We start from the raw sequence: 22,312 nt of genomic DNA, 5'->3' as shown, positions 1-22,312 counted from the left end.
TTCCTTGTTTCCATTTCCGGAGCCAGGGCTGCTGACCAGAGTAGGGTTGCATGTGCTGGCTGTGGTGGCCCTTCCTGACTCAGTGGCCCTGCTCCTTCACCACCGTCCCCTGAGCTTGTCCCCCTGCCTCAGGGGCTGGTTGGGATACCAAAACATGGCAGGAGTGAGGAAGCAAGGGAACAGGCGTTCATGGCGGTGTGTGTGACACACTCATTCTGTCTGACAGCAGTCCTGAGGGGTGAGGATTAGTCTTCCTGTTTTTTAAAGTAAGGAAACGGAGGTGTGGAAGTAAGGATGACACAAGGGCACACGACAGGAGGGGTTCCAGCCAGAAGTACCTTTGTATCAGGAACTTCTGATATCTTCTTGGCGTTTGGGGTTGAGGTAGAGTCTTGGGGAGATTGAAGAGCTCCCTGGCTGGCCAAAGAATGGAAATAACCTCTAGCCTAGGTACTCTGCCCCCAAGGGGTATGCTTCATCACAAACACTTCTTGGCACTTAGCTGAGGAAATATCCTGCTGAGGTCTCAGCTACCCGATCTGTAGAAGGGGCCCTTGCAGTGCTTGGGACCTGGGCCACTGCAAAGAATCTGCATGTGGTGCCTGGGACACCTTCGCTGTCCTGTCTTTCTATGAATTGGCTTGTTCTCAGCTAACAGAAAAAGGGAAATGGAGACCCAGAGTCTGGTTCTGGGAAATAAGTGGTATTTTACCCATTGTTCTTCTTAGAAGGGGTCTCAGAGAGGTTTCGAAAATCTCAGATCTTAGCAACAAGGTCGGAGCCTTCCGGTCAACTGCAAGATTAGGTTAAGTGGCATTTACTGAGCACCTACTAAGTTCTGGGAGCTCCAGAGGCATTTCCTGCAGTAGGACAATTGGCAGGGGTAGGGGTGGTTTCCCCACGTCATAGATGAAAAAAGCTGAGGCCCGGAAAGACCCTCTCTGGCTAGAGTGAGCGAGGGACAACCATGACTTGGCCTCCCAAGGCTGAGCCCTTTCTGCCACCATGGCAGACCCCCCCAGCATCACCTCATCCCCACCATGCTCAGGGCTCCCTGCTGCACATCCAGCGACGAGGTGTATGGTTGGCTTTACCTTCACTTTTAGTCATTTGTATTCATGTTGGCGCATCCCCGTGGGTCAGCAAGGTGCCGGGCCACCATCTTCCCTTTCAGCAGCCCTTTCCTTAGTCTCTTCTTGAGATCTGCTCTAGAGATGGGGTGAAGCCTGTTACCTCGCCATCAATGTAGGGCCTGCACCCCATCAGGTGCAGCCTCTTGACTTCATGTATTTCTGTGTTTCAGACGCAGGAGCTGTGGCCTCCTCAGGACCCAAGGCGGCCATGATTGGCACCAGCTTGGAGGGTCCAGATGTGGTCACCTCCTGGGGTTGGGGGTTTCTGTGGCCACCCACATGTCAGAATCCAGGGAGCACTACAGCCTGAGAGCACCCCAGGACCCCTCTCCTCCTGACCCCTGCTTCATCTCACACCAGGCACCACCTATGAATATGAGTGCGTCAGGAAGGTCCCAGCCAACTAATGGCAAAATCATGAAAGCAGGGGGCCCTAGCAGCATCAAGCAGGCTGCTAGGTTTCCTTCAGCTTTTGAGGTGCCTCGCCCCACCCTGGAATGTGCTAGAAATCCCCCTCCTCATTTGACCAGTGACCAGCACCTTTGACAGAAGTCGGACAAGGGGAGATGTGCTGCTGAGCTGGGTAGTACCGGGAGGCGCACATGGGGGCTCACTGCGGGGCCTCCTTACGCTCCGGCTGACAGCAGCTCACTTGGCTGGGGTCAGTTGCTTAGTGGCTTGTGTGCCCCAGGGCCCCAGCTTCCCCGCAGCTGTGTGTTTCTTGTGTACCTCAATGCATGTGTTGTCTCCTGCCCCTGGCCGGCCCAGGAAAAGGAGGCTCCAGACTGGGCGCCAGGTGTTTGTGAATCATAGGCATGCTCGGGTTCCAAAGCGTGTGTGTGTGGATATAGGGCGTGGAGTGTGTGTGTCTGTGTGTGGTTTTTTTTCTTTTTCTTTTTCTTTTTTTTTAATTATTTGCTGCATTGCACTTAAGTCACAATTTCCTCTTCTCTGATCCAAGCTCTAAAAGCATTTTGCGGTGTAAAATCTCCTATCATCTGATCCACTCTACCGAAATAAACCAGCTCCCCTGCCGTCATCTTCCTTGAAAAGTGCCCCTGCGTCATACTCTGAGGCTGGCAGGGAGAGGCCTTGCCTGCTGAAAACACTTCATAATAATCCCTCCAGCGCCCCCCAGCCTCTTCACTCCCTGGGGGGCTGCTCTGGTTTCCTGGGCTGTTCTTACTGGAGTGCCAGCTGTTCCACTTACAGCCCGTCCGTGCAGACCCGCTCTGTCTGCCGTGGGCCTCACAGCCCTCTGCTTAGCTCATCTCGTGGAAATATCATTTTAAAAATAAACACTGGTTCGATGCGCACTTCCCTCTCACCTCCGCTGTGTCTCCTGGCCTCCTCCGCTGGGCACCACAGGGTCCATTAAGGCACCACTGTCTCTCGGAGTTCTCCAGTGGTCGGGGCTCAGCAGCTGGCCGGCCACCCAGTGGTGCCTCCCGGGCGGGCTCTGGAGCCTTCTGCACTGTTCCGCTGGGCTTCCTCTTAGTCCTGTGGTCATCTAAGCGCTCCTTCAATGTGGCAGGGGGAAAGAGTGAGTGCTCTGGAGGCGGACAGACGTCACTGTGCCACACACTTGCTGTGTGACCTTGGAAAAGTGATTTCCTCTTCTGGGCCCCCAGGTGCATGGCGGAGGCGTGGCCCACAGGTGATGGGTCGTACGGGTTCTTGTGAAGGCATAAAGTATGCACTCAAGACGAAGACTCCATTTAAAGTTGCCTTGCAAACCTTCTGTGAACTTCTTTTACCTGACATTGTCTATACTTTGATTCTTTTATGGAACCAGAAAGCAACCGATAGGCCAGAAAATTTTGAGTAAAGCATCGTATTACTTTGATATGTCACAAGTGGAGTCCTGACAACTTCGAAGCAAAGTTAGTCACTCGGTTCGGCGGAGAAGCTTCATGCCTGAGAAGCAGCGGAGTGCCGTGTTGAGTGCAGACTCCAGAGTTTTAAACTGTCAGTTCGACCACGAATTACGGTGGCATTGGACAAGTAGTACAATGTCTCTGTGCCTCGGTTTCCTTGGCTGTCACATATGTATAAGAGTAGGACTTTCTAGGATTGGCCTTGGGATTCAGGAGGGAGGTGGGAGGGGCAGAGCACTCAAGCCCTGCCTGGCATAGAGAAAGTGCTGTGTGAGCTCTGCTCCGTCATACAGGACGTCATGAGCTCAGACATACAACAGGTGACATTCCTTATCATCCCCCCTGCTATAGCAGGTCTTCGCTGGGGGGCAGTTTTCACCTCCAGGAGACACGTGACTGCATTTGGAGACATTTTGGTTGTCGTGACAGGCGGGAAAGGGTACTCCTGGCAATCCCTGGGCAGAGGCCCCCGAGACGCTGCTAATTAACGTGCCGCAGCACCCAGGACAACGAAGTTTCTGGTCCCCCAAAGTAGATAGCGCCATAAGAAACTCTGCCAATACAAGCTTTCTGGTAGCACCATAGGCCCCCTGTGCTCTGTAGTGCTTGCCTTGGTTGTAATTTTGCATTTGATGATATGATTATTTGGTTACTACCTGTCCCCTGGATTCAGTGCAAGTTTCTGAGAGTGAGAGATTATTTCTCGCCCCAGTCCATCCAGGCCGGTGCTGCCTCTTCGGCCCCTCCCAGAGCTCCGTCACAGGCAGCACCAGGCCCGTACCTGTCCCATCCGGTTCAAGTCCCAGGATTGCCACTTCCTGGCTGTGTGACCTTGGGCCAGTGGCACTGCCTTTCTGAACCTCCATTCCTTCATCTGCAAACGGGATTGTAAAACTCTGATTAAGTTTAGGGTGGAAGTTAAGACCACAGCCTCCAGGGTGAAGACAGAGCTGAGGTCAAGTCACCACTCTGCTACATACTGTGTGAACTTACTTACGTAACTAAACCTTGGTTTCCTCACATATGAAATGGGTCTAATATTCCCCTTCCTCATTCAGAAGGCGATTAAGGGATTTAAAGGAGCTGATAATGATTACTTTTATTGTTAAATTCGTCATCCAGTAAGTGCGGTTTTTTGAGCCCTGCGTATGTTCCAGACCCCATTAGTCATGGGGCAGAGCATCTGTACTCCCATAGCTCATTGTCTCATGATCTGGGAGGGAGCTGGCCTGGTGCTGCAGCCAGCACTGACCTCTGACCACCCCCCCCCCTTCCAGATCTGTGCCATCATCGGTGGGACCTTCACTGTGGCCGGCATTCTGGACTCCTGTATCTTCACAGCCTCGGAGGCCTGGAAGAAGATCCAGCTGGGCAAGATGCATTGACGACCCACCCGGCCCAATGGCCGAGGACCCAGGGAGACCGCCAGCCCTGTTTCCAGCGCCCTGTCTCCTCCTGCCCTCTTATCTGGCCCAGGATCTGGCTGCGTCCCAAAGTGGGGGTTGGGGGAGGTAGGGGGTGGCTCACGGTTTTGCAGCTACCTCTTTTCCCCATCTTTAATTTTACATGAATTACACTGCCTGAAGTGGTGGTGCCCCTTTTTCTGGGGAGCCCCAAGACCAGAGTCAGGCAGGGTGGGTTCGGGGATATCGGGGACCACTCCCGGGAGGGCTGCAGTCCCTTCCTTCTTAGGGGAACAGCCCAGAATCCACGTCGACCAGCTCTCAGCCAGGCTTTCACAATCTTGAAGCTCCCACCATTTGGATGCACCAATCACTTGGTTTCTGCCCTGGGCAGCCAGCCCGCAGACCAGGGCTCTCTGCTTTGGGTCACGCTGCCCAAAGCTGCCTCCCCTCGGCACCTTCAACAAAGGACGGTACTTCCCAGGCGAGCCCCTGAGGTGTGGCGCCGTAGAAGGAACCCTCGCTTTTGCTCTTCCCTTCTCGCCCATCCCAGAGCCCAGGCTCACGTCCCTCACCCCCACCCATATCTTCTTCTCCTGAGAAGCAGATGCCCAGTGGTCAGGTAGCAGCGGTGGAGACTTGGGTCTGCCCATTGGAAACTGGGCAGGTGGCGAGTTCCCTTTCCTCTCTTCCCCTTGTTTCTCGGAACCCCCCACCAATTGTGCCTCAGCCCCTGTGCTGTGTGGCAACAGCATCTCTTGGTGGAGGGGCTGGTTTTAAATGGGGAGTCATCCTTTGAACAACAGACATGGTTTGTGCGCCTATGTCCAGACAGAAAGCATCCTTCTCTGCAGCCCTAATAAAATCATGTCTCACCATCTCCCACACACTTGCCATCAATCCCAAGGGCTTCAGTGGGGGAAGCAAAGCAGACCAGTCCTTCTCCTGTCGTTGGAGATGGGGCCACACACCAACATGTTTCTGGTCCCTAGGGCAGTTCCATTGTCTCCCCACTTGCTCCTGAGCTGGGTCCCTCCCCTGTTGCTCACCCTCATCCTTCCCCTTTAGCCCTGAGAGGGAGCGGCAGTGGTCCAGGCATGAGTTCCACCCAGGGAATTTTAGGTATGCCCTTGTGTCCCAGGGAGAGAGCTGCCTGCCTGTTTTCCGTTTATATCAAGATTGTTTGCATACTTTTGTAATTAAGGGGAGTGTCTGGTGGAGGTTTTTAAATTATCTGTATAGCTCAAGTCTGCCATTTGTAATTTTTGGCTCTGGATTCCAATTAGAAAAGTGTCCCCTTCTGCATATGAGTTGACTGATGTTGTGAGCGTAAACTGCATTTGGTTATCTCTGGTATCTGTGGCCACTTGGATGGATTTTTTTTTCCATATTCTGTTCCCCAGTTACTGAAAGGAATCTCTTTGGTGTGTGAATACCTGCACCTGTAGAGGGTGGGCAGGGTGGGGCGGGGAAATGTGTGGCATGCACAGGAGTTGAAATTCCACTTTTATGCTTTTTAAAAAACAAACTCTTGAGGACATGGGGGGTGTCAGTTTCCTATGGAAGAGACACCTCTGACCCTTTATTCTTATAAACAGTCTCAAGGGGGAAAAATGATTTCGTTCTTTCCCCACTCGTTGGGCTCAAATAGATTAAAAGGCTGATTTTCAGAAGTATTGCTGTGTGTTTCTTTCTTCTTGATTGTGGCTGGCTAGCCTGGAGGCTGGGATCACAGGCAGAATGGAATTTAATTCTAGAGGAGAAAAGTTGAGAAATGTGGAAAAGATCGGTGAAGATGATCAGAAAGTCAAGACCCCATGGAGCCAGCCCTTCTTTTATTGAATCCCTACAGAATATGCCTGGATCTGCCGGTGTCTAGCTGTGCGACCTCAGGCCAGGTCCTTACCACTCAGCATCCCTTTCTTTCTCAGCTGAAAACGGAGAGAGTAATAAAACAATCTCGTGGGCTGTTGTTGAAATTAAACCTATAATATGTGCAAGTAAGTCATACCGGATCAGAATGAGTTCATGTATGCAGAAAAGGGGTCCGTGGTGTATCTTCAATAATGGGAGTTATTCCATATAGGCATTCCGAAATAGGGTATAATCTCTTTGAGAACAGGGCTGACGTGTTTTCCCACAGCTTTGAACCAAGGGCTGCATAAATGAAAAGTGTTTCATAAACTCTTCTTAATTTCCAAGGATCTGGCATTCCTTGTTCAATCTTCAGCTCAGCAAAGGGAGACCATCATCGGCTATGAGAAGGAGACTGACGTGGCTATTTACCGTCCTGTTGTTCGGTCCTTCGAGGCCCTCACCTGGAACAGCACAAATGTGGATCATTCCATCAAGGGTGAATGTGGGAGTGAACCAGTCTGCAAGAAACTCTTCACTTGATTCTCCCCGTTCTTCTCTCTTTAACATCCTGATACTAGAGTTACCGTGGCCCTCAGAGCTAGAGGTCAAGCGTAGTGTGCCTGCTGGTCGTCAGTACACATGTTCCCAAACCGGTTCATGCCATCTGTGCTTTATGCTGTAATGCTGGGACTTAGCTAACCAGTGAAATAGGATTGAAAAATGAAAAAATCTAGTCCAACTAAGTCGTATACTTTGCAGAGACCTGATAATGGTGAGTTGCTACCCTTTCCTCAAAATGCTCCCGAATTAGATATGAGCAAGACTCTACTGAAAAGACTTGGGGCAGGGGTGGAGGGGGGTGGGGTGGACAGCGGGACGTCCTTGAGGATTCTACTGAGGGTCTCAGTTCTCACTCCACGTTAAAGTCACCCAAAACTGGAACTCTCGGGTTGGTTTCTGTAAGGACACGTTTATGCAAGGAAAGTGAAGGAGAACTCCAACAGAGTTTCTCAATGAGAAAACCTTGCCTCAGGGTCAAAAGATTGATGAACGTTTTTTAAGTGGACATAAAACGTTTAAGGTATGTGTCATTTTTATGATTCCCCTGTTAAACCAGTTCTTTCGATTGTCTAACCAAGAGCAGATGACAGCGTTTTCGTGTAAGAGGATTTCTCAATCAGGGATTATAGCACAGACTCATAGAGAGGGGTGGTGATAGGTCGGGGGCTGTGCCGGCTCAGGCAGGGGGAGGGGCTGCGGTTGCACAGGAGGTGAAGTTACAGAGGTGTATCAGGGAAGAGAGCCGCTCATCACGCTGCCTGAGGGGGGCAGGTACCACAGCGCGCGTGTGAAGCTTGGGAAGAAGTAGCATGTAGCAATGGCACTTACAAGGGACAGCTGTCGTTCGTTTTTATTACTCTATGTCACAGATTCATTTTTGATTCTTGCCAGAAACAAAGAGACACACTTTCCTAATGTGGCAGGCCACCGGAGGTCCTAATCCCTTCTTAAGAAATTGGCTCATTAGCTGTTCCAGTAGATAGCTGCCGTGGTCTAGGAATGCGAGAGGGGGACTGTATGAAGGACAACATTCCCCCAAGACCTTTTTCCCTCCCCAGCAGTTGTCTTTGGTCAGTCATGTAGTGATGAGGTCATGCACTTTATTCCGACCAAAATAAGTTATTATCTTAAGTCTTGTAGAAATAGCTACCAATGGTTGGGCATTCTCCACGCGCCAGGCAAAGAGTGATTGTTCAGACCTTGTCCTTCCCAATCCTCACAGCCATCCTACCCGGTGGGTGTTCCCTCCTTTTTACAAAAGACAAAACAGATTTAGTAACTTTGCTCCATCACACAGCCAGCAGGCGGTAAAGTTGGAATTCAAACTCATGTTCACCTGACTCCAGGGTTATGAAGAATCGTACGGTTCTGCCTCAGTCCCCAAGAGCATCTTATCTGCCTCCAAAGAGGGAACTGACCCCCACCCCCCAAAAAGGGGGAAATTGAAAGTGGTGAGGGTACTTTTGTTTTTGTTTTCTTCCTTTTTTTTTTTTTTTTAAAGATTTTACCTTTTTATTCGACAGAGATAGAGACAGCCAGCGAGAGAGGGAACACAAGCAGGGGGAGTGGGAGAGGAAGAAGCAGGCTCATAGTGGAGGAGCCTGATGTGGGGCTCGATCCCATAACGCCGGGATCATGCCCTGAGCCGAAGGCAGATGCTTAACCGCTGTGCCACCCAGGCTCCCCTGTTTTCTTCCTTTTTAAACAGCCTGCAAAGGAAGCTAAATTGAACATTTGGGAATCCTCTTAAAAAATGTAAGGCCCTTAAAACATTTTAATTACACAAATAATACATGCTCGTGGTCCCACTGGAGGAAAATCAGAAAAGAGCAAAAAGGAAAACTTAAAGTGGGCCCTGATTCCACTAATCAGAGGTAGTCATTGTTAACACTGTAGTGATAGCCTTCCATAAACAAAATGGGGTCACGCTGTTCATAGTATTTTGTAGTTTACTCTTTTCCACAATAGACCACTTCCTGTGTTAACGACTATGGATCTCATCATTATCTTCATTGGCTGCCAGATAACAATAAGTGTATTGAGTATCTAATGGTGGACTGTGTTCATCCTCTCCTCCCGTCTCATTTAGAACCTATTTGGGGCACCTGGCTGGCTCAGTTGGTAGAGCACGCACCTCTTGATCCCAGCGTCATGAGTTCAAGCCCCACAGTGGGTGTGGAGGCTACTTAAAAAAAAAATTAAAATCATTCAGAACCTGTTTTTTTTTTTTTCTTAAAGATTTATTTATTTGAGAGCATGTGTGGGAGTGCAGACTCGAGGTCGGGGTAGGGACAGAGGGAGAGAGAGAATCATGGAGCAGACTCCCCGCTGAGCAGGGAGCTGGATAGGGCTCCATCTCATGACCCTGAGATCATGACCCGAGCCAAAATCGAGAGTGGGACACAACTGACTGAGCCACCCAGGCACCCCACAGAACCTGTTCTTTCGCCTGTAAAAGGAACAATTCAGAGGATTGTTTACCAGATTAAGGTGACATCTGTAAAACTTGGCACAATGCCTGACATTAAATGTTCAGCCAAGTAAGATTAGCCGTTACTATTCATTTAATAATAATTTCTACTATTTATTAAGTGCTTACTTTGTGCCAGGTATTGTGCTAAGGGTTCATTTAATCCTGGCACCAAGCCAATGAGGTAAATATTATTATTCCCATTTCTCTGATGAGGAAAGTGTCAAGAGGCTAAATATCTTACCCAAAGCTGCACAGCCAGGAAGTGATGGAGAGCCAAACCCAGGCAATCAGAATCTGGGCTCACATTTTTCCCCATGTACCACCCTCTGCCTCAGAGACATAAAAATATTCCCTGGGCATTTCCTCTGTGCTAGCCCTGTCCTAGGCCCCGGGGTTCAGTACCAATTCCTGTGCATGTTTCCAAGGGTGGACATGAGGCAAGATACCATCCGATCCCACTGAGTCCTCATTGAGAGTAACAGAGCCTCAGGCTCTCAAGGTCTTATCTGGTGATGTCATTGCACCTGTCTTAATTTTACTGAGTGTGGGGTGAGGGGTGTAAAGACATACCTCCCCGCCCTGGTTGATCATGACCATACCTTGATTATCCCGGGTTGAATGATCTGTCCTCATGGTGACCTATAATACTGTGAGTTTAAGGTGCGCAAAGGTTGAGTTGATACACTCAGGTATTGCAAAATGATTACCATAGTAGCTCAGTTTACACTTCCATCACCTCACGTAATTGCCATTTCTTTTTTGTGGTGAAGACATTAAAGATCCTCCTTATGCTTCCCCCCCCCCAACCTCCCCCCAGCCTCCTTACTCTTGGAGCCTGATGGCCTTTTGGTTGCTATTGCCTCAACAAGTTTCACACCGCTTACCCTGCTGCCATGGCTTCTCCAACCAGCCCAGGTGTTGGCCATCCTGAGTCTGAGAGCCAGAAGTCACCAACACCTACTGCGGGTGGGATGTGTGTGTGTGTGTGTGTGTGTGTGTGTGTGTGTGTGTGTGTGTCTGGAATGAAACCTAAAATAGGACCCGGCAGGTTCAGGGATCACGGCAGATGCCCTGGTTGACCATGAGTATGAGTAAATGCTGGTGTTTAACAATTGCATCACCATATGCCTGAAGACACTAATAAATGGAGAGTAGGGGACCTGCCCGATTCTGGCAAGACAAGCTTCTCTCTGAATTTCAGGGTGTCCATCTGTTAACTGAGCACCACAAAGTGTTCTATCTGACATGTGGCACAAAGTAGGTGCTTAATACATATGAACTGAATGAATGAATCAATTCTTTCAATGATTAAGTCCATCAATCACTGGAAGTCTCCCGCACAGCGAGACCTTTCATTCCCAAGGGCCTCGCGGGGTGTCTTAGCCTGACTAGCCGGCGGGTGGCGCCCGCGTCTCCGGGCGTTCTTCCCGGGATGGGAGGCGGAGCTGGTACACGGCAGTTTTTCTTCCAAGGTCCGTGGACCGTGTTTACATGAAACACAGAAATCTTACAGTTTGCCTCATCGGGAGTTAATGGCGATAGTCTGAAAGTGAGGACTCGTGGATGTGAGGCCCAGCTTTAGGGCTGTCCTGGAGCAAGCCCCTATGCTTTCATTAGGAATAACGGCTTACTGTAATTGAGCTCTAAACACTTCCAGCGGATTAACTCATTTAATCCTCTTAACAACTCTACGAGTCACCTGCTAAGATCATCCCCATTTCACAGATGTGAAAACTGAGGCTCAGAAATATGGAGGCATCTCCCCAAGGTCCAGCCACATGAAGAGGCACTTGGATCCAGGCCTGATTCTACAACCGCAGCTCTCCCCAATGATGTGGGAAACAAAGGCAGAAGAAAAATTATTAAATTTCCTTATTACCAATAGCCCATTGACAAGTCCTTGAAACAGGCAGAGTGACATTCCTCTAGGGACTCAACTGCCTCGATGTAAATACTCGCTAAGGGCAAAAGACAATCCAGCCTGGACCCCTCCCCCCAATCCTGTAAGTCTACTTTAACATTTAAAAATTCCTTTGGAAACTTCCGTTATCTCTAAACCCCCCAAGATACGTGTTGGTAATCATCCCCCAAGCATATGGCCCACTGTATACATTCCAAGGGTCTCATGACTAAGGTTGTATTAGAGGGTAATAAATGACCTTTTCCCAACAACAGTCAGCCCCCTCAAGGTCCTAGAAATCTTGCTTGCAAAATTCCTTAGAGACTTATGCTATCCCGAACCCCGTCCCAACTTGAAAGTATATAATGGGCCACTTCTCATGACCCCAGTGCACCCCTTTCTGCCCATGGGTCCTGTCCCCTTGCTTTAATAAAACCACCTTTTTGCACCAAAGACGTCTCAAGAATTCTTTCTTGGCTCTGGCTTCAAAACCTAATGTCTTTCCTACATCACCCAGCAGGGGTAAAAAACTGGGGGGAAGTTTTGCAAGACCAGGTGGTTGGTTCTCACGCTCTCCATTGTTGCACCTCAAAATCTTTGGGTGGGCGGGAGGAGGGGAGAGCTTGCTTTAATACCCAGACCTACCAGTGCCTGCTTTCCTAGGACTGTGATGGAGCACAAAAATTTTGCATTTTGAGCAAGTTTCTCAGTGACTTTGAAGGAGCAAATCAGTGGATTGTATTTGGATCATCATGAATGCCCAAAGCAACCAACAACATAATTAAACCAATCACCTCAGCCGAGGGCAACAAGAGGCAAAGCAAGAGTTTGGGATAAGAAAGGGACTCTTGGTGTGCCTATTTTTAAAACACCAGTAGGCCTCTATTGCAGGCCCTAGAGAAGTATGCTCCTTCTCCCCGGCGGTGCCAACTCTTGTTTGGGTCCTGGCGGAACCCTCGAAGCCTCACAGCCCTGAAATGCCCCCCTTGGAGTGAGGCACTGCGATCCCACCCCAAGTCGCAGGGGGCGCCACTCAGTCTCGTTGGGGCAGGAACGGGGCTCCGCTTCCTTTCTACGCTTGCGCGGCAAGGAAACCCTCACTTCCGGCCTTGCGCGCTCGCGGCCTGAGCCTACCGGGCGCGAGGTAAGTAGATAGAGGCTGGTGTTTTGTCCGAGTGAGAAGCTCTCGGCCCGGGTGGATCCTTCCCCGACGTGCCGCGGGGCCGCCCACCTCCCCAGAGACCTCTCTTTGTGACCTCCGAGCGGGCTTTCTTCTCCTGCTCGAATCTTCCTCCCACAGTCAGCTTCGAGGTCCCAGTGCCGTCCTCTTCCCACGACCCCTCTGGTCAGGCAGGCGCTCCCCACGCTTGCCTTACTCTGTGTAACACCCAGACCCTTCGCTTCCCCCATTCTCCTCCCTCAGCCACCTTCTTCCGAGGCCACCTCCGCCCGTGGAGCCCTTGTGCAGCGATGGGGAGGAGTGTCCTGGATGGAGAGCAGGCCCTGGTACCCAACCGAGCATCCATCCCCCTCTTCCCACGCCTCTCTTTGCAGACGGTCAACATGAAGTTCAACCCCTTCGTTACCTCGGACCGCAGCAAAAACCGCAAACGCCACTTCAATGCCCCCTCGCACGTGCGCAGGAAGATCACGTCTTCCCCACTGTCCGAGGAGCTGCGGCAGAAATACAGCGTCCGCTCCATGCCCATACGCGAGGACGACGAGGTCCAGGTTGGTCTCCCTCAGGCTCCCGTGACCTAGCTGCATGTCGCTCTGGTGCCGCCTAAGAATGTCACGTGTGCGTGGACGTGGGGAAGTCGTAGACTCACATGCCCTCACCACCCTGGCGAGTAATGTCACCCTGCAGATGTGTGGGACCAGAGATGGGGCCACCAGCGTGTCTACCCAGCTTAACTGAGGGCATTCAGATGCAATTCTTTAATGGTAATGATTGTTTAAAAAATAGTATACCGGCCAAGCAAAACTTTGCTTTTCGATTTAGTCCCTTGCCTGCAAGTTTCCCAGGCATTGCTCAGGGTGGCTCTTTGAACCAGATTCTCCGGGAGAAAGTGCGGTAAGAGTAGTGTTTAAGTAGTGTTGGGTTTAGCGGAGGCTGGGCATTTGGTGGTACTGGATTTGGCAGAGAGAATAGAAAAGGAGCAAGTCAGAAGCATGAAATTATGAAAGAGAATGATCCTTGTGAGAAAGTATAAGACGTCTGTTCTTCCTAGAGCTTGTGGTGTGTGGTAAGAAAGGGAAAGTGGGGGACGACTGAAATAGACTGGGTAGATTAACTCCTTAAAGGAGTATTTATGGAGCAGGCACTGTTCTCGGCTCTAGCAGTAAGCAGGACTGACAAGACACCTGTCGCCATGCAGCTCAACATTCTAGAGCAGGGATTCCCAGCCTCAGCACTGTTGACATCTTGGACTGGGTACTTCTTTGTTGTGGGGAGCTCTCCTGTGCATGGTGGGATGTTTAGCTGCATCCCTGGCCTCTCCTCACTAGATGCCAGTAGTACTTCCTCACATTTGTGACAAGCAAAAATATTTCCAGATATTGTCAAGTGTCCCCGGGGGGCAAGATCCACCCCCCCTTCCCTTAATTGAGAACCATTGTTTTAGAGAATGAAAGGGGATGAGGCTAAGGGATTTAATGTGTCTTCTAAGGCACTGGGCACTTTGAAGCTTTGAGGAACATTTTGAGGAGTAGCTTGAAACCAGGGGATAATTTGGCTTGAGGAATGACAGGAATAGAGTGGAAAGAATCGTTCAGAGGTATGATCAACAGTTGCAACTTCTCTTCTAGGTCCTTCCCATCAGACGTGTTCTAGAATGGGGGAATTGCAAATACATGTAAGGGCTAGGTAGGCAAATTACAAAAGGGAAGTTGGCTGATGGCAAGAAAATAGCAACTGGGGGCGCCTGGGTGGCTCAGTCCTTAAGCATCTGCCTTCGGCTCAGGGCATGATCTTAGGGTTCTGGGATCGAGCCCCGCATCGGGCTCCCTGCTGCGCTGGGAGCCTGCGTCTTCCTCTCCCACTCCCCCTGCTTGTGTTCCCTCTCGCTGGCTGTCTCTCTCTCTGTCAAATAAATAAATAAAATCTAGAAAGAAAGAAGGGAAGGGAAGGGAAAAGAAAAGGGAGGGAAAGAAGGAAGGGAGGGAGGGAGGAAGGAAGGAAATAAATAGCAACTGGAAAGCTCATGCCTCATTTAAAGGATATTGTGTACCTTTAACCCATTGCTACCGTGGGGAAATGCAGGCTCCTTGTTGTCAGATTCTTGATTTTGCAAGAAAACTGGAAAGTTTAGATTCTCTTTCCGGCCCCCCCATTTCTTTCCAGTACTGCTCTCTGTTCCACATGAATAGCCAGCACCTTCAAAAGGGTTGTCTACACTTCCTCACCCCCCCCCCCATTTATACCTAGACCCTCTCTAACCTGAACTGTATCTCACTACTTTTTAGAAACTGCTTTTGGCTGAGGTAACCAGTAACTTGTTTGTGACTAAATCCGGTGGAGACACCTTGGTCTCATCATGCTTGACTTTTTCAGCAGCATTTGGCATAGGTAGCCCTGCCTTACTTCTTGAAATAGTTTGGCTTTTTGGCTTCTGTGACCATTCGGGCTCAGTTTACTTTTGACTTCTCAGATTCCTATGCTGGCTGTTTCTCCTCTGATCTCTAAATTGTGGAGTTTGTCAGGGTCTGCACCTGGTCTAACATCTCATCTTGCCTGCATTGCCTATCTGGGTGATAATATCTCTTCCGAGATCTAAACATCTGCCCTGTGCTCACAACTCCCTCTTTTATATCCCAGTCCAAACCACTTTCCAGAGCACAGACCGTAGCTCTAACCGCGCATGGAACATCCTTATTTAAACACCTCGTAGCTGTCTCAAGCTTCTAATCCGGGAGTACTCTTGATCGGACGCTGCTACTGTCTGTAATCTGCTTTTCCTCCCATATTTCACACTTCGATAAGCAACACTTTTTCACTTGCCTGTGCCATAAACCTTTAAATTCTCCCTAACATCTCTCTCTTCCTAATCCATTTCTAATCCATTACTTAATTTTATTGATTCTGTCTCTAAAATTAGTCTTAATTCTGACCACTTCTTTACATTTCCAGGTTAGTTCAAGGCATTCCAGCTTCCACTCTTGCCCTGGTCAGGCATTCTCCACAGAGGGGCATTTTTGCAAATTAGATTCTGCTTAGAACCTATCATTGGTGCTTGATTACTTACTATCAATCTAAAATCATTGACAACAAGGCCCTGTGTGCCCCAGTCCTGGTCTACTTGTTCACCCTCGTCTTACCCTGTTATGCCCCCACATGCTCTGTACTTCAGACACACTGGCCTTTTCAGGGCCCTAAGTATGCCTTGATCTTTCCTCCCTCGGGGTCTTTGCCCAGAAGGCTCCCTCTGCCTGGAATGCTCTTTCTTCTCCCATTTACCTGACCAACTCCTCATTGTTCAAATGTTACCTTGAATGTCAGTTCCTCAGAAAAGCCTTCCCAGATACATTAATCAGCGTGGTATCATAGCACCCTCTTATTTATATTTGCTTCCTAGCAGTGAACACGATTTGATTTTATTTCTTTTTAAACTGAGGCATACTGGGCCCACCTGCAGCTGCTGGAGCTCGTCTTCCTCCAGACCATGTACCCTGACATCCGCCTGTGCCAGTGCCTGTCTGCGCTCACCCTGCTCCGAGTCCAGGATCCAGGTGTGGTTCCAGAACAGGCATGCCAAGTCACGGCATCACAACTGGAATTCCTTTCGACCTTCAGCCAGGCCGGAGCTTTGACTCCACCACTCTGCTCGTGGAACTGAAGCAAAATGATTGAAGTCCCAGCTGCCTCTTGAGATAATGTGAACTGCCTGCCACATCCCAGCAGGGTTGGAGAGGGCATCTCTGCCCTAGCTCTCAAAGTCAGAATTTTGAAACCTATTCTCTGAAGACACTGATCCAAAGCTGGACTCATGGGACGAACACATCTTTTCTGCCTTTGGTAACTCTTGAGGATTCTAGGTGAGTTCAGGGTAAGCTCAGAGGAGCCATGACTGACAGCCAAGGAGACACACATCAGAATACTGTCCTTTCTGGCTTCCATGTTAAGGCCATATCGAGGTTCTCCTCGATGAGGATTTGCCAGTTCTCTGGCCTGTGAACCTTTACCCTTGCCTAGTTCTTCTTTCCCTGCAGCACACTGCTTCCCCTCCCCCGAAACTGTGGCATTCATTTTGACCTGTGCACCTCCAGAAGTGGACATTTGATTCAGTTTGCATTCCTTATTTTTTGGATTGGTTTTTTAGAACTCATTATCTGCTTTGCAAGAACACTTCAGCTTGGCCCAATTTCCCCTTGTGCCTGGCAGCTGCCTCCTTCTTGTGCTTCTTCCAAGGCTGGTATGCTTAAACTTTCTCTAAGCCATCTCCTTCATCCACATCCTGGGCCCAGGATTTACTGTTTTTTTAATGGGCCTGTCTTCTTTACGTTCACTTATAGCTCCAGTGACTCTCTATCCAGATTATTTCAGGAACCCCTGCCTCTAGCTTCTCAACTTTTTACACACTGTTCTCTTTAGAAATCTGTAGTAGCCTCCGGTTGCTACCAAATGATGAAAACCTTTTGGTTCCTCTCCCAGACAGCTAACTGCTATCTCTAGCCAACAGGGCAGTTTTGCAGATCTTCACATGGTCACCCGTGCACAATATATGTCTGTCTCAGAGCCACTCCTTTCCATTTGGGAACCAAATGAATACCTTTTTCTTTCAGAGTACTTGCAGTCTCCGCTCCGCCCCCTTCTGAAGTCTGAAACTTCTGTAATCATGATTTTGTACCTGTTACTTCAGTCACTCCAACACTCCCCTTCGCCCTTGTTATTGTACTTCTGTGCAACGTTAGTGAATTATTAAATGTCTCCACAAATGAAAAATAAATAAAACCGAGGCATAATTTACATATAGTAAAACGCACAGGTGGGTTTCGGCAGATGAAAAGCCGCGTAGCCATCACCATAATTACGATCCAGTAAGTTCCCTGTGCCGTGTTCCAGGTAGTGAGCATATGTATTTGCATGTTCATTAGTTAACAGCTTGTTGTCACATTTGTTCCGTCATCCTTCCTGTAGTTGACCATTCCATGGCATTTGACATTCTTTCCTTGGCTGCAGTAACCCCACATTCCCCGTTTCCCATTCTCTGTGGCCACCTCAGTCTGCCTTATAAGCTTTTCCAAAATGTTGGCTTTTCTTGGATTTCTGCATTCTGCCCTCGTCCCATAAGCTCCCTGAGCAAAATCAGGCTCTGAATCGCCATCTTTGGAGGATTCCCAGGTCTTTGTTGTCAGCTCAGTTGTCTTCCAGCTGTGTGTGGAATTCTCCACTAGAGTGTTACGAGATGCCTCAGACTCAGCATGTTCCCAGCTACGCTGTTTTCTGCTAACGTGTTTCTTCCCCCATGTTCCATGCCTCTGGGAAAGGCATATCTGTCCATCCAGTTGCTCAACCAGATTTTGGATACAATCTTTGCCTTTTCTCCCTCCCCTTTCCAACCAGGTTAGTCTTGTCCTGTCCCTCTCCTCGCTGGTCTAGTGTTTGTCCAGTTCTCTTTAACCAGGGTGTTCCTTTGGACTCACTTTACTAACCTCTTTCTTCAGTCTTGATGATGGTTAAGGGGCTTTTTCACAGACTCTTGCATGTAAGAGTCTCTCTGGTCATACAGAGTGTGGTGGATTTTCAGTGAGGCCTGGCTGTTCTCTTTTCAACCTGAAAATCACCTTGGTAAGTAAGCTGAACAATCTAAATAGACATCTTAGGAGTATTGAGATTCTCTAGTTTTTTATATGGTATTTCCTTAATTTTACTATATCAGCACCAGCTGTATTGTGGCTCCTGTTTAATAGGCTTGTGCCTTCAGGGAAATCATAACCTGGTTGGTTTTGAATAGTGTTGAAGTGTGAGTAGATTTTTAGTATGTGAAGACAGCCCAAGAGATTTTAATTTAACAATTTAATTTTTTTCTGACTGTAAAATATTTGTGCTAATTATAGAAATCTTGAAATTTGGGGGCACCTGGGTAGCTCAGTTGGTTGAGTGTCTGACTCTTGATCTCAGCTCAGGTCTTGATTGCAAGGTCGTGAGTTCAAGTCCCACAAAAAAAGTCTTGGAATTTGGAAGAATAGTACATTTTTTAAAAAGTCATCTATAGTCCTTCTGGGCAACCATTATTGACACTTAGATATATTTCCACCCCATCTTGTTACATGCCGTATATCTGAAACATACATATACAAGATTCAGACTATCTTTCATCTAAAGCTTTGTTTTCTTTTTTTTTTTTTTTAAGGTCCTGTCTTCAGCATTTTCCTAGGTCATAAATTATTTTCGAAAACAGATTTTAAATGGTTGCATGAGAGTCTCAGTATAATATCTTTAACCATCCTTCTCCATTTAATCACTTAAGAGCAATTATATTTTTTCTTTCTTAAATTTTACTTTTATTTAACTGAGATACAATTGATATATAAGATTGTGTTAGTTTTGGGTGTATAGCGATTATACTTTTTTACTCTTGGGACTAGTTCTGTGATGACCATGTTAGTTTAAGGAATTTTTTGTTTCAGATAAGAAAAAAATTCAGGTGAAGAATTTTCACCTGACTTAGGACAACACAGAGCAGGTTTATAGCCAAAAAATAGCTGACTTTTGACTGCTAGGGTTCATCTGCTTTTGTGCAACAAGTTATATGTTAGTCTGTGTGTTCCTGATAATTAGTTTCCTCTCTGTGATGTTCACATATTTGAATGGGGGGAAAATTCTCTTTTGTGTTTTCTCTTAGGTGGTTCGAGGACACTACAAAGGGCAGCAAATTGGCAAGGTAGTCCAGGTGTACAGAAAGAAGTACGTCATCTATATCGAGCGGGTGCAGCGTGAGAAGGCTAATGGCACAGCTGTCCACGTGGGCATTCACCCGAGCAAGGTATGTCCTGGGACTGAGCGGTGGTAGCAGCTGTGTAGCTTAGCGCTGTTATTGGAGTTCTCAGTGCGTTGGCACTATCTACTCAGGTGGCCCAGGCAAAGACTTCTAGAGGAAGGTCAGGCAGGCTTGATCCGTTCACTGGCCTGTGATACCATCAGGGATCCAGATTCTTTTCTTGTCTGTTTTGTCATCCTTGCCGAAGGCTCTGTCTTCGAGCAGGTTGCAAGAGGGTTCCAGGTATTGTGGGCATCGCTTTCCCACTGGATGATGTCCAAAGGGAGAATTGAGAACGTCTCTTACTGTGGCCTGCACACCCACCTCTTGGAATAGGCTGTTCCTCATTTGCACTCCTATTTCATGCACTGTATTGTAGGGTCTTTCTCCTCCAGAGTTACAGATAAGGGCAGAGTGATGAGGGTCTTACTTATCCTTATGATCTATGGTCCAGTAGCTGGTGGGAATGCAGATGTTTTTTAAAAAACAATGCATTTTGCCAGCCAAGGGGTGATAGACAAACCAGAAACGTCTTGGTAGTATAATTTTTCCCAGCCCAAATGGTATTTGATATCACTAATATCTAACTGGTCTCTTACATCCTCAGGAGTAAGAGGGTAGGAGGGTGGGTAGCAGAAGGAACCCAAACTGCTATTGTTGGGAAAAGCTGTTCTTTTTTTTTTTTTTTTTAAAGATTTTATTTATTTATTTGACAGAGAGAGACAGCCAGCGAGAGAGGGAACACAAGCAGGGGGAGTGGGAGAGGAAGAAGCAGGCTCTTAGTGGAGGAGCCTGATGTGGGGCTCGAACCCAGAACACTGGGATCACGCCCTGAGCCAAAGGCAGATGCTTAACCACTGCGCTACCCAGGCGCCCCTGGGAAAAGCTGTTCTGTACAAAATAATTGTAGTTATAAATCCTTTCCTTAAAAAAAATAAATAAATAAAGATCTGTTTTCTTACTCTTTAACAGGTGGTTATCACCAGGCTAAATTTAGCTGGACAAAGATCGGAAAAAAATTCTCGAACGCAAAGCCAAATCTCGACAGTTTGGAAAAGAGAAAGGCAAATATAAGGAAGAACTTATTGAGAAAATGCAGGAGTGATTGTAACCTATTGTGCAAGCGCGGTTTAACTGTAGACCTTTAGCCTGGTGTGTGTTCCTTTGAAACTTCTCAAGATGTCTGCCAAACATTTCATCTCCTTCCTGTTTTGCTATTGATAATGTAGCTTTGTAAATCCGCTTTTGCTGTTTTAATTAATAATTTTATGACTAACATTGAAAATGTTTCCTAATTCCAAGGGGAATTTGCATTGTTTTATAGATAAAATTCATCTTACTGTCAATTTCTTGATGCCATTTTTTCTGTGTTTAATGTACTGAGCAATAGAATAGCAGCGGCAGGATGGCTCTGGTCTTGCCTGGACCTCATGCTGATTGGGTGGACAGGACAGGGTTCTGGTCCCTAATTCAGGGGTTTGTCCCACTTAGTGGTAGTCGTGATGTAAACTGGCACCTGTAAGACCTTGTTCAGTGGCTGGTGCTGCTCTGTACTCCTGTCTCAAGTCTGATGGATTGCTCCATGGCCTGCTTCCTCTCCCTTGTGCTCCAGCCAAACCAAATGGCATGCAGCTCCCTGACCACGTTGCCCTTCCCAAGGTCTTGACTTTGCAAGTGCATTTCCAAATGACTGAAATGTCCTTCCTCTCACCTGGAGCTAACTCAGGAAACTCCAGACTGACACAGTCTGGAGGCAGGATTTGGTTCACAGATTATGTTTGTCCTTCTGTTTTCATAATTTTAATAGGTCAATTTCCAACATTTAAAAGTTGAGGGATTTCATGGAGAAATCCAGATCTTGCTTCATCTGGTTGCATGGGGCCCCGATTCCACACAGCATCAGTTGTGTGGAGCTCAGAGGCTGGCTGCTTCCCATCCAGCACCATTCCTGTACACAACTTGCTGGGCCCCCACTGGCATCTTGAGTTTTCAACTCCAGATCTAACTGCAACCAAACTAATGTGAGTTCACTCCTTAGTGAGTTATAGGTAGAGAGTACATCAGGGGTTGTTATACAAAGGAAACTATTTGCAGCAAATAAGATCACAGGGAATAGCTTCCAAATCCGTGACTCCCCAGGTAGGGGTGAATAGGTTTCTTTTATTTAGGGTTATGATGAATATTCAGAAAGGAGTTTCTTCACTGTAGGTAGAGGTGGGCATAAGGTTGTGCACATGTCTTAAGGAAACATGCCTATGCAAACATTGTATGTTATATTAATGAGGTTTGTCCTTCTCCTTGGGTGGGGATTTTAACATTATAATGAGCAGAGGTAACTGTTGGACAAGAGGAGAGGGCTATGGGCAAGCTCTGAGAGCCAATATAAACTGGATTGGGTCTTGGGCTCCTTATCTCAGGGAAGGAATGCAGGGCCTTGCTTACTTTTGAAACAGCCCTGGGAGTTTTGCCACTGATTTATTATCTCTGATATGGTTAGGCTGTTTCCTGGCCTACTAGAATCTGTTAGTTTTTGCATTCTCTTTGTTCCCTTAAAATCCTTAACTATTGAGGTTTTTGTTTTTCTTTGTAATTCTGACACCTCCTAGGAAGTTCTGCAAGAAGTGTGCTAGGGCAAGAAGAACCAGCTGGGCATAGATCATGGAAAGTAGCTGGGGCCTAAAATGACTTCTCTTTGTTTTTCCGAGGACCCCTAACTCTTTCTGGTTCCATCACTTCTAGTTACCCTTCAAGAGTTAGCTCCGGATCCGCATCCAAAATCCTCCCGTGGGGTGCCTGGGTGGCTCAGTCAGTTAAGCATCTGACTCTTGATCTCAGCTCAGGTCTCAGTCCCAAGGTTGTGAGTTCAAGCCCCCCATTGGGCATGGAGCCTACTTAAAAAAAATAAAAAGTAAATAAAAACCTCCCTTGCTTCGGTAATAAATTATTGATTAAAATTCATAAATGATGAAAATGCATAAAATTATAATATGCCTTTTATAGTGACACGTGGCCTGATACATTGGAGTTTCTTAGTAAATGTTGATTGAATCTGTTATTTCCCAGTTTGCCTGATGAAGAAAAATGAGCTTAGATTAATTGTCCAGATCCCAGAGAGCACAAGAGATAGAG

At 47.8% G+C, this 22,312-nt stretch overlaps 2 protein-coding genes across 5 annotated transcripts in view; both read left to right on the top strand.

The window, feature by feature from the left end:
* Positions 1-6,086, top strand: part of ERGIC1 (endoplasmic reticulum-golgi intermediate compartment 1) — a 102,391-nt gene extending 96,305 nt beyond the window's left edge. For all 4 annotated transcript variants that reach the window (XM_040630286.1, XM_008692373.2, XM_008692376.2 and 1 more), the window contains exon 10: positions 4,288-6,086. In XM_040630286.1, coding sequence (XP_040486220.1) covers positions 4,288-4,395 — 108 coding nt within the window. In that variant the 3' untranslated portion in view covers positions 4,396-6,086. The remainder of the gene's footprint in view (positions 1-4,287) is intronic.
* Positions 6,087-12,306: 6,220 nt separating this feature from the next.
* RPL26L1 (ribosomal protein L26 like 1) lies at positions 12,307-20,529 on the top strand. The gene is given in 5 exon segments (XM_008692372.2): positions 12,307-12,348; positions 12,759-12,935; positions 19,049-19,189; positions 20,156-20,179; positions 20,181-20,529. Coding segments are annotated over 4 exon segments (441 nt in total). The 5' UTR covers positions 12,307-12,348; positions 12,759-12,767; the 3' UTR covers positions 20,289-20,529.
* Positions 20,530-22,312: the final 1,783 nt, after the last annotated feature.

This window comes from Ursus maritimus, unplaced genomic scaffold (assembly GCF_017311325.1).
Source record: "Ursus maritimus isolate PB19 unplaced genomic scaffold, ASM1731132v1 scaffold_15, whole genome shotgun sequence".
Taxonomy (NCBI): Eukaryota; Metazoa; Chordata; class Mammalia; order Carnivora; family Ursidae; genus Ursus; species Ursus maritimus.
This window is presented reverse-complemented; position numbering and strand designations above follow the sequence as displayed.